This window comes from Lissotriton helveticus, chromosome 6, assembly GCF_964261635.1.
Source record: "Lissotriton helveticus chromosome 6, aLisHel1.1, whole genome shotgun sequence".
In the NCBI taxonomy this organism is placed as follows: domain Eukaryota; kingdom Metazoa; phylum Chordata; class Amphibia; order Caudata; family Salamandridae; genus Lissotriton; species Lissotriton helveticus.
In genome coordinates, this window is record NC_136067.1 from 49,828,967 (window position 1) to 49,841,657 (window position 12,691).

Here is a 12,691-nt window from a genome sequence, read left to right on the forward strand (position 1 = left end):
ATGCACCCGCGGCTGATTTTGCCCGTCCTGGGGTTCAGCGAACCTGCCAGGTGTTGAACCACCAGGGATATGCCCTGATGTTCCAGCCATGTCCAGGTAGGGAGAGCCTCTTGACATAGGGTCCACGACCCCACCCACCCTGTTTGTTGCAGTACCACATGGTGGTGGTGTTGTCTGTGAACACCTGCACCACTCTTCCCCGGACCGAGGGAAGGAATGCCTTTAGTGCAAGACGGATCACCCGACGCTCAGAAGGCTGATGTGGAGCACGGCTCCGTCAGAGACCAGAGGCCTCTGATCTCCGCCTCTCTCATGTGGCGCCCTATCCCAGCAGTGATACATCTGTCACCACTGTGAACTCCGGTAAGGGAAGGGAGAGGGATCTGCCATAACACCCAATTTCGGTTCGTTAGCCACCACTGCATTTGTTGTGCAGTGCCCTTCGAAATCTGGACGCAATCGGACAGATTCCCCTAATGCTATGCCACTGGAACTTCAGGTCCCACTGCAGAGCCCGCATATGCCACCTGGCATGATCCACCAGCAGAATGCAGGAGACCATGAAGCCCAGCAGTCTCGGAGTCATTCTGAGCGAAAACCGGGATAGAGGTTGAAAGATCGAAATCAGCCCAACAATCCCAGTCTCGATGTTCAGGAGCATAGACCCAAAACTACGTCGTGTCCAGAACCGCTCAGATGAAAAGGAGCTTCTGAGAGAGAGTCAGGTGTGACTTCGGCATGTAAAGAACCCCAGCGAATGCAGGAGGTTGTCCGTAGTCTGGAGGTGAGAGACGACAGCCTGGGGCGAGCCCGGCTTCAACAGTCAGTCTTTGAGATAGGGGAACACTGGAAACTCTGATCTGTGCAGATGAGCATGGACCACCGCCATCACTTTCGTGAACACCCGAGGCCAAAGGGGAGCACAGTAAACTGAAAGTGCTTCTGGCCTACCATGAACCGCAGGTAATGCTGGTGGGCCAGCAGGACAAGGATGTGAAAACAAGTGACCTGCAAGTCCAACGCTACCATCCAGTCTCCAGTGTCTAGGGCAGACATGACCTGAGCCAGCGTCAACATTTTGGACTTCTCCTTCTGGAGGAAGTGGTTGACATTCCAGAGATCCAAGATAGGACGCATGCCGTTGTCCTTCTTGGGCACCAGAAAGTAGTGGGAATAGCAACTACGACCTACTTCTGGGACATTAACTCGCTCCCTTGGCCAGGAGTGCCGAAACTTCCTGTTGGAGAAGGGCCAGATGATCCTCCGACATGCGATGGTACTGAGGTGGCATGGCGGCAGAGGTAGTCTCGAAGGGGAGGGAGTAGCCCCTTTGTATTATTTGCAAAACCCACCTGTCTGACGTGATGGTGCGTCAGTAGGGGAGGTGATGGTGAATCCTATCACCCACTTGCATTTGGGGGCCCTAAAAGGTCAGACTAGGAAAGTTTGGAGGCTGGTGCAGAGGGGGCTTTGGTGGACTGGCCGGCCCGCTGAGCCGCAGAGCCACGGCGGTAGTTCCCACATCCCCGGCGGCCCTGAGGTTAAACAGTTTGCGCTGACCTGTGGCTCTGGGCAGGACGTACCAGGGCACCCCATCCGTAGCCACGAAAGGGGCGAAAGGCAGACTGTGCAGGACGGGTGGTGGAGAGGTCCAAGGACCTGGCCATAGCCCAAGAGTCGTTAAGGCACTCCAGCGCGTTGTCTGCCTTGTCACCGAATAGGTGAAGGCCATCAAAGGGCTTGTCCAAAACAGTGGATTGGAAATCTCCTGAAAAACCAGTTGACCTCAACCAGGCGTAGTGTCGAAGGGCTACCTACGTGGAAATCGTCCTGCCTAGTGAGTCGGCGGTATCCAGCTCACAGCGGATGGTAAACTCTGCTGCGTCTCTGCCTACAGCCACAGCTTGGGAGAGTACAGCCCGGGCCTCCTCTGGTCCAAGCTGGAGGAAAAAACATATTTTTTGGGATTCCCTATCAGGTGGAGCATTAGGGAATATGCCTTTGGAAGTGGAGGCTTAGACCACCAAGCTCTCAGGGGATGGGTGTTGGGAGAGGAAAGTCTGGTCGCCCAGGGCCGGGCGGTGGTGTTGGGTAATCAACCTATCCACAGGAGCCCCTGTATTGGGCCTGGACCAGGTGCCCAAAAGGATGTCTGTCAGGGCTTCATTTAACGGCAGCAGAGGCTCCAAAGAGCTCGCTGCCGGTTTAAGCACCTCTATCAGGAGGTTAGTCCTGGCTGCCACCGTAGGTAGCTCAAGGCTGAGAGCCTCGGCTGCCCTATGGAACACCACTACATACTCCGCTCCCTACTCCGTAGCTACAGTAGGAGGAGACAACATGCCAAGGTCTCGTGAGGTATCCAGACCACTGACTTCCTCCAGTTCCTCTCTCCAGTCCAGTTCATAACATATCTGGTCAGTTAAAGCGTCTCCAGACCCCTCTCAGTACTCCTCACCCTCTTCTGGCTGCCAATCTGGTCTCAAAAAGCCGGGGTAGAACAGGGGCACAAAAGATCCCGTTGGTGCCTGATTCGGCATCGGTCGACGCCGGTCCGGCTCTGTGTCTACCTCGAGGTGGAGGCCGAGGCCAACGTCATCTGGGGACACAGACAACGCCGGCTACAGACTTGGTGCCGGTAGAGTCGGCGCCAGGGAAGTTCTAATAAGGTCGACCGGCCCTGATCCAAATCCAAGCCTGGATCCAAGGGGACCCCGCGGAGCCAAGGCCGGATCCGTGGGCATTGAAGGCCCAAGGCCCCCAGCTGAGTCCGCAGGGCCCAAAGGCACGCCGGCAGAGTCAAGCTTCCAAAATATGGCGTGCATCACCTCTTAAAATTGATGAAGCTGGGCAGGGGTCACTCTAAGTCCCGGAAAGGGGGAAAACCCCGAGTCGACCCTTTGGGCTCCGCACGCATAAGCCGCGGGAGATGCACACTGACATCCCTCGTACCGCCGGCCAACAGATTGGGAGAAGTTGAAGAGAGATGACGCTTCTTGGACTTCTTCTTGTGCTTCGACTTACCTGGCCCGAGTGCGAAGACTTAGAAGAAGAATGATGGTGGCTCAACCTCCCACGAGACCGGGACCTCAAGAGGTGCGGAGCCGAATTGCCAGGCCACGAGAACCTTTCAGGTCCCCTCCCACAAAGACTTCGGGGCCATGGTCTGGCAGCCAGAGCATGACTTGGGGTTGTGGTCGCGCTCCAGGCAGAAGGGGCACACACGGTCACCGACATCAGTCGGTTTCAGTACCCGCAAGCCTTGAAGCCGGGCATCCCTCATACACCAGGAGTCGATGGACTCACAAACAAGGTCGATAAAAGTCAAGAAAAAATCAGTCAAAAAGTGACTGGAGTTACCGCTCTCTCCAGATCTGCGTTTCCTGGTGTGAAAAAAGAAAGAACTGAAGTCAGCGCACAAGGGTGGCGTCTAAGTAGCTACCGCAACGCCATCCAGATGACCACAATGCCAACGACGAACTCAGAGCCGACCAACGCCACCTTTCGACGCACAGGGGTACTGCTGACAAAAATTCTCCGATTCCAGTCTCACGTCTGGGGGTAATTCTAAGGTAAGGAATCTATAACTAACTGTTTCTTTCAGATATGCTTTTCTCTGAAAGCGTTTTATTAGATTTTGTCTGCAGACCTTCAGAGGCCATTAAAGGGTTTAATGAGCTTTATAAATTCATATTTAATTTAATTTCCTTACATTATAAAGTTAATAAGCTTTTAGTGGCTACCCCAACTTGAGCTGCTAAATCACAGGGAGTAGTGGGGGGAGGGTTGGTTCACAACACCACTACAAGATGATGCGGTTAGAATAGGGCCAGACGGGTCGGACTGGCCTACAGTGCAATCAGGCAGTGCCTGAAGGGATGGTCTAATAGGTCAGTGTGTGGGCTGTTTTTCTGGAGGTTTGTGAGTCTTTTGTGGTCTGGTGCACTGGTTTTTCCTGCTCATTTTCCTGATATTACTTCAAACATTTCCGGTAGCAGGTACAAATGCAAACGTTCTCCGTTACCTTAAAAAACACCTATGCAACGTGTCGCTCTAAAAGTTCAAAACTGGCCAATTTAAAAGGTGGGCAACTTTTTCAAGCTATCTGATTCGCTAATCGAGGCAACTTTTATTTTGGTGCCCGGATCTATTTTCTGTCCCAGTCAAATCCTGCAGGCCAGTAAGTAACACTCAAACCTACATTTTCCTGAGTACATATATAACCTTATTATGGAGCTATGTTTACTGTTTATATTACTCCACTGTACAGTCGTATTTAAAGCGATAGTTCAATTTTACCTAACATTTCAAAGAGGATATAGTTTAAATTGTGAATAAAAATGTTACAGCTTACCTCTATATCATCCTTATATTTAAGAAGCGGGGCCTCCATTATGTTTTGTAAACTGAAAGATTCTGATTCGACATCCAATTTATGACCTGTCAATTCAGATATACGATTCCAGTGACGTGTTTTCATGGACTTGTTTGTCATCATTTCCAAAAGGGGGCATGACTCGCTGAAGTCATCGATCCGTTTTTTCAGATCTAAAAATGCTTGCCATTCTTTAAGCCCTTTAGGAAGCTTTTTGCACCTTTTAAAGCAAGAGGAAACACATTAAAAGCCTGTTCGAGAGTGAATAGCTTATAAGGATACAAATACATTCCTGGAAACAATGTTATTTTCATTTGGTTTCAAACTGTGAGTGCCAACAATATTTATGAGTGCGAAAGATAAAACATAGTTTGGGGCATATTTAGGTAATTTACATTTTGCGATTCTCAAATAGCGATTTTTAAGGAATCGCTATTTGAGAATTGCAAAATGGAATGTAGGTAATAAATCGCAATTTTTTGCGAATCTCTAAAATTCCTTAATTGCGATTAGCAAATTGCGAGTCGCAATTAAGGAATGAGTGTCTCATTCATTCATATGGGCCTAGAGGCCCATAGGAATGAATGGGGATACATTCTCAAATTGCGATTTTCTATGAGAAAATCGCAATTTGAGAATCGCAATTCCAAGGGTGCCAGGGTGTCCAAAGGACACCTGTTGCACCCCTGGAATGTGCCTGTAAATACATGTGGCGCACAGACATGCCCTTAGGGCATGTATGTGCGCCACATGGAAAATTAAAAAAAAATGCATTTTGACAGGAAATCGCAAAATACCATCTACTTGGAGTAGGTGGTATTTTGCGATTCCTTAAGCCAAAATCGCAATTTGCAAGGCACCCCTACATAGCATTTAAGGAACTGCAAAATTGCGATTCCTTAAATGCTTCAACAAAATAAGGAATCACAATTTTTGCGATTCCTTATTTTGCTATGTGGCCCCTACATACCAAAACGCCGTTTGCGATTCGCAAACGCAGGAATTCTGCGAATTCCGGCCTTCCTACATATGTCCCTTAATCTTTTACCAAAGCTATTGCGAATATTTACAGAAAAGCACGACATTTAGCTCATGTACCCATATTCACATGTATATTTTAGCATATTGTTATTAGATCATATAATGTAAGGTGTATTACTTCATGTTCGAACTTCTTGTATAGCGCACCTTCGCTGTCAGGGCTTTCTTGGTGAAGTATTATGCTGAATGGTATGTATTTACTTTTACTTATTTACTTTCTTCATGAGGGTATTATACAGCAAAATATCTACTCAGCATTCAAACTCAGCATTTGTCTTCAATAGATCCAATACTGTTATCCTGTTGTTTATTTGCTTGTGTTAATATTTCAAAGTACTCCCTAAGTCCCTTCCTGGTTCTGTCACACGCAAACTGCCGATGCACTAATTTTGTAAATGAGTTATATATCATGTAGTTACGTACTCACCCTGCACTCATTACTTCCCGAACTGAATAAGCATGCACTAAACAGAGACTGGTATCTCGTGATCTTTTGCTTTTCGGTTTATCGTAAAATATCCGTCCTCTAAGTCAGAGGTATAGATATCAATGGCATATAAGGCCAGAGGCACTATTAGTCCATTGAACCGTGACCATGTCTATATTTAACTACTCATTCAGCACGTAGGCGGGCCATTTCTTGCTTACAAAAGAGCCATTGGCATCTGTGCTTTGCCAATTTTCCAATTGTATTTTTTGCTATCGTGTTTTTATTGATTTAAATCAAAATGCAAAGTACCGAAATATATAAATACATACATTCAATTAAATAAACAATACACTAAACTCTGGGAATTTAATGTGCAACCTGGCTTAACACTGCCGACACTTTCAAGTAATATGGCAACTACCTAATGATGTTATCTAATGAAAGATGAGATGTTACTCAAGTTTTTGATTGTTAAAAACGAAAAAACATATATATGGCAACCACTGGTTAATCATCTCACAGGTATTGACCACAGTGTAGCATAAAGGTAGCACACCATAAAGAAAGGAAATAATTGGTAAGCATGAATTGGTTTAATCAGATGAGACTACGGAAGCAATAAATAATTCCAGTGGGGTGATGATTCAGTCCCCAAGTTAAGATATATATTGTGACTCAGAATCCCCGAATTAACTCAGTCTGTGTAAAACAAACAGATCACTGTTGTCATAAATAGTCCTGAAGAAGGTGGCCTTATTTAATTTCATCCACGGAAACGCTGCGTCGACAACCCTATGGTTACAGTATTTTTATTTGTATAGATGGACATGCATATGGTTTGAGATATTTGTGATTATTTTAACTGTGATATTGATGAAATATTGTCATCATAAAAATCTTTATTTCGGTAAGATACCATAAAAGCACACATAAAAACGTATAGCAATAATACAGTTAAATAACATTCACAGTTAGCCATAGCAAAAGACTTTACAGATCACATTAAAAAACTAGAGCAATAAATACGTTTCTGATAAAAACACTAAACAAAGCAGGATTGGTCACTTGACTAGTATGCCAAACTTAACCATGTGTAATTAAAACTATGCGGATACGCCACATGGCTGCCAGATAATGCGAAACAGTAAAAACAATGGGTCCGGATGTGTCAGTCTTTAATACTCTAAGTGCATGTGTAGAATGCCGGAAACCAAGATTTTTACACAAGGGAACGAGCCAGTGCTTCCTGGGTTTATGATATGCAGGACAAAAAAAGAAGATATGTATCTCCGATTCGCTATCACATTCACAGAAAGGACATTTTTTCGGGGCAGGAGTAGACCAATTACTAGTAAAAGCTCGTACAGGTAAAACTCCATGCCTCCATTGTACGTACAATTTTCTGGCTAAGACAGGGTAAATGTCATCTATGAATCGTTCGAAGTGGTATGAGTAACCATAAGGAAAGAAGCAGTTCTAGAGACATTTTTGGGATTGCACAGAGCCACATTCAGGTTCTCAGCACGAAATGCCTTCGCAAGCATGGTGCTCGAAATCTCTTTGAAGCCCCTCTCAGGATCAGCCCATAAGACAGAAAATCCCAACCTTGTAAATTCCTTCTTAATAAAGGTGAGCCAGGGGATTTTACATGCGCTCGTGCAAGTAAATATTTCTCTGAGCTCCTGTCTGTAATTAATCAGCTCAGGTGTGACCCAGAGCCGGCGCCAGTACCTTAATGGTTTTAAGGCTAGCTCCTCATCAATTGACCCAATCCCCATGTCAAATCTTAGTGAAAGAAGCGGGGTACTGGGAGGAAGGGTTAACAAGTTTCTTAAAAAATTTGTTCTCGACCCTAGTGATTTTGGTTTTATTACAATGTCCCCATAATTCGCCACCATACATGCTAGCACCACTAGCTTGTGATTTATAGACCTCCAGCCGGGGTCCAACTGGTTTTATCGTTGACACATTGGATAGTCTGAGAATTCCACCCGTTGGGCAAGTTTTAGTTGTGATTTGGTTAGCTGGGAGGCCCACGACAAGCTCTCATTAATCGTGACCCCCAGGTAAACAAAAGTGCTTACCCTTTCCAATCTCGTTTTGCCCAGGGTAGAGTTAGGTCTTGTAGTTCTAGGCGGATTGAAGATCATGAATTTTGTTTTAAGCGAGTTGATCTCCAATCCTGAGCAATACAGAATTCTACAAAACCATCCAGTGTTCGCTGGATGCCCATTGGGGATCTGGAGAGCAAGAGGGTATCGTCGGCGAACATTATCGCCGGAACCCTGTTCCCGGCTAGCTCAGGCGCTTCATTGTTCTGAACTCCATTTAGATGCACGATTACCCCATTGAAATAGAGGTAGAACAGGGTCGGCGCGAGCACACAGCCCTGCTTTACCCCCCGGTCAACGGGAAATCTAGATGTCAGTTCACCGGTCTTCCCGCATCTAACTTGGGCAAAGTTAGCCTCATGCAGCCTCATCAAGACCGAAAGGAGTTGAATGGGGATGCCCAGCTCGAGGAGGACACTCTAGAGTTTTCCCCTGGGTACAAGGTCAAAGGCGGAGCGAAGGTCGACGAATACCATATAGAGGCTGCCACCCTCTATACACACCGTTTTCTAGTGCAGAAGCACTAGTCGAAAGATTTGGTCCATCGTGGAGGTATTCTTCCTAAACCCCGCCTGATAGGGGCTAAGTATTGTAAACTCCTCCATCCAGTCCTGTAACCGGTCCAAGATAAGTCTCGCAAAGATCTTCTGAGGGACGTCGATAAGACTTATGGGTCTGTAGTTGGATGGGAGCAGAGGTGAGTATTGAAAGGAGAAGGGAATTATTTTTATCCATCAATTAATCCAACATAATTCTGTTATTCCCTTTCAGGATATACAGTCACAATATAATTTACCTGATTCATTTCTTAATGAATATCTTTTAATATCAACAGCTTTGCAGTCTTATTTATCTTCCAATAATTTCCCTTTAGCCTCTCCTTTACTCACTTCATCCTCACCGTTATGTAGTGTTTTTCAAAAAAACATAGGCCTAAGGCTGCCTTTATTTATAAGTTGTTGTTATCTCATGTTACGGAACGACCGAAATCCTCTGTCGAATTACTCTGGGAAACAGACTTATCTATGACACTCCCTATCTCCTCTTGGGATAAAGTATGGCTCAAGTTTTTAAAAACTTTTATTGCTGCACGTATTACTCAATCCCTTTACTTTATTTATAGTAGAGCTGTCATCACCCCTGTTCATACATCCAAGTATTCACCTACTTCCTCATCCCTTTGTTGGTCTTGTTTGGAATCTACTGGGACTTTACTTCATCAACTTTATAATTGTTCAAATGTTTTAAAGTACTGGCAATCTATTTGGCCTAAATGTATGATAATATGTCAATGTAATTTTCCATTAACAATGCAAAATGTTTTTCTAGGTTCCTCCTCCCCTGATTTTGATATTTCTAATCATGTTACTTTGTGGTTTGATTTATTCATTGCTATAGCATTTAAAGTGATTCTGTCCTGTTGGAAAGATTACTCTAAATTATCATTATTAACTTGGTGGAACATTTTTGCGATGAACAAAGAATTGCTACTATTTTTTCCCTTATCCTCTTTCAGAAAATTAAATCCGACCTACTTTGGCTACCCTTAATTTCCTATCTTTCTACACATGCACCTGCATCTTAATTTCTTACTCTTTCTTAATCTTTAATTCTCTTTATTCCTCTTTTTTCTCTCTTCCTTTCTTTTCTTCATCTCCTTTATATCTCTTTTCTTCTTCTCCTTCATATCTCTACCTTTTCCCTTTTTCCTTCTTCGCTCAATTCTTTTTCCTCTCTTCTCCTCTTTTGAATTTTCTGCTCATATTTTACTCTTTTAATTCATTATTATATTTTATTCATAATGTGTTCATTTGATTATTATATGTTCTCTTTTTCTGAAAACTTAATGAAAAATTATTTTTAAAAAACGTTAATGTTTAAAGGTTTTGGGGAAGAGGGGAAAGGCAAGTGGGGCATGCATTGCGGTAATCAGAGGCGGAGCACGCGGAGAGACATGTTGTTGCAAATATAGCCAATAGTATGTAAAAAATGCACCTGTTTTGAAACTCCTGCAATTCTGCATTGATCTTTTCAATATCCACTTCTGTCCAAAGCATATCGAAATATCCACTAATGTTAGTCATTACCGCATCATATAAGCTGTACAGTTTCTGAAGCAATCCAAGCTCCTTCCTAAAAGACGTAGAAGATAATGGCTGAATACAAAAAATAGTGTGTGTGGAACATAAGAAAGACAAAATGAAAAGGACATCAAGAATAAGTGCCTTTTACAGAGGATAAAGCAGATTTGAACATATGTTTATTTAGCTACAAATGATTACAGTACTGACAATATGCAGTAGTATGTGCACCTTGTGACTTATAAAATGTAGCTATTATTGCATATTTAGCAGCTATGTATTTCTGCAACCATCCACCATCCTGAATATTTCTCTTGTTAGGAATGAGGGAGACTGGATAAAAAAATATAATGATAAATCTGAAATGACTAACAGGTATAACTAGAAAAGCAATGTACCTCACTTGCGTGTTGCGAAGTATGGACTTCCCTAATGAGGATCTTGTAAGCATAGTTTTTCACCGTGGCTCACTGAATTAATAAAAAATAAAACATTTCCAAGCACATGCACATTTTATGTGAAGCCTTTCATCTCAAAATAGAGATGCATATGTGACATCTCATGAAATGTGTAAACGTGGCAAAGTAAACGCAAGTGACAGAATGAATAAAGCATTTTTTCAAAACAATACATCCCAGAATCCGTATATCATGTAGCAAAACAAATATGATCAATGGCAGAAAGAATATGAGGCATAGTGAATTAAATTAGTAACGAACAAGTTACTTACCTTTGGTAACGATGTATCTGGTAGAGACACAGTCTAGCTGCAGATTCCTTAACTTGAAATGAAATGAAATTAAATGAAACAGCTATTTATAGAGCGGGAAACATTCACCCGAGGGTGTCAAGGCGCTTGCTCAGTAAGACAGGATTTAGGCTAGGGGGTTCGTGGGCACTTTAACCTCTTCGACGCTCATGACGAGCTGAGCTCGTCATGAGCCACGGCGCTCTGGTGCTCATGACGAGCTCAGCTCGTCATGGCCCGTGGAACGCTCAAGTGCGGGGAGAATTCCCCCGCTGTGCTGAGCGTTCCACGGGAGCCAATGCACCTGTGACGAGCTCAGCTCGTCATGAGCACCGTAGCGCCGTAGCTCATGATGAGCTCAGCTCATCATGAGCATGGGGGCGCTGTGCGCCCCCCCTCTCCCCCAGCACAGCCGGGGAATAACACCCGCAGCGTAGGGGTTAAAGACTGAACAGCCAAGTCTTTAGCCCTTTCCTAAAAGCTAACAGATGTGTTTCCTGTTTCAAATCTTGTTGGGAGAGAGTTCCACAACCTAGTTGCACCCACCAGAAAGCTTCTCTCCCCCTAGGAAAAATGTTTCACCTTGGAAACAATAAGATCGTGGGCAGAGGATGAGCGTAGACAGCAGGGTGGGACATAGGGTAGCAAATTCCGTTTTAAAAAGCCCAGTCCTATGTGCTGTGTGTCTTAAAATACGAGTTACTTACCTTCGGTAACAATGTATCTGGTAGAGACGATTCTAGCCGCAGATTCCTTAACGTAGAATTATCCCCAGGTGTGAGACTGGATCTGACATGTTTTTGACACAGCATCTCTGCGTGCCTGGAGGACGGCATCACGCGACTCCGCCCAGGCGTTGTCTGCGTACGTGACGTCAGCAAGGTCACATAAGTCCCACCCGGTGCGCCAACATCTGTTTTCTTCGGAGAACTTTTCTGCGCCACAATGAGGAGCCATCAGACAAAACTGTGAGAGTATAGGAACAGTGTGCGAAATAGCGGAAAAAGTGGAAAAAGGAATGGTGAGGAGCACACCATAAATAGCAGTACCAGGCACTGTAGTACCCAAAGGCAGGTAAAAAAATAAAGAAAATAGCCCAGCCCTGAGCAGCAACCCTGCCAGTAAGGAGATAGCCCCCCCTGGAGACAAAGAACATATGTAAAAATGTCATGATAACATGTAGCAATGAAGGGGAACCAGTCCGGGACAAACAAGGAGCGACAAAACTACAAGACGGCCCCATCACAGAATGTGACAACCCCCAAGGTACAAGGAGCACAGGCACAGCCAAAAGACCTCAACCAGAGGATAGCAGAGGCCCCACGACCCTTGTAATAAGGGGGAGGTGGAGGGGAGGGGGCCGGGTTGAAGGATAGGCTCCAACCTGGAGCAAGCAGAGCATAAGGGCACAGTAGTTCCCATAAACCCATCCCCCAATGTGCCACACAGGAGAGGAAAAGGAACAAGTAAACAGGACGAACATCCTGTCAGAAAGAGGAAAAGAAAGCACTCACAGAAGACGTACCACCCAAAGGGAGGCGAGTGCAGAAGACCAAGCCAAAGGTTCTCGCAGGGGAGGAAGGGCGGGCCGTGAAGGAATATGCGGCTAGAATGGTCCCTACCAGATACATTGTTACCGAAGGTAATTAACTCGTACATCTGATAGAGACTACTAGCCGCAGATTCCTTCACGTAGAATAGATACCCTAGCCATACCCAAGGGGAAGGAGGGTAAGCGGGAGGACCCCACCAGCCTGGACATAACAGAGGGTCCCACAGGGGACGAGTTCCAAGGACAGGACAAGGAGCCCTGTCCCCACAGGCCAGGGGAATCCCTATAATCAGAAGACCACTGACCCCAAAGGGGATGTGGGAAAAACAAGAGAAGAAGCAGCCCATCCTCAATCA

General features: G+C 45.1%; 1 protein-coding gene across 7 annotated transcripts in view; it reads right to left on the reverse strand.

Moving 5' to 3' along the window:
• The window catches only part of DNAH8 (dynein axonemal heavy chain 8), a 10,041,960-nt gene that overhangs the window by 5,758,706 nt on the left and 4,270,563 nt on the right, over positions 1–12,691 (reverse strand). For all 7 annotated transcript variants that reach the window (XM_078647354.1, XM_078647353.1, XM_078647356.1 and 4 more), the window contains 2 exons: positions 9,950–10,087; positions 4,352–4,592 (listed from right to left, as the gene is read on the reverse strand). In XM_078647354.1, the coding sequence (XP_078503480.1) occupies positions 4,352–4,592; positions 9,950–10,087 (379 nt within the window). The remainder of the gene's footprint in view (positions 1–4,351; positions 4,593–9,949; positions 10,088–12,691) is intronic.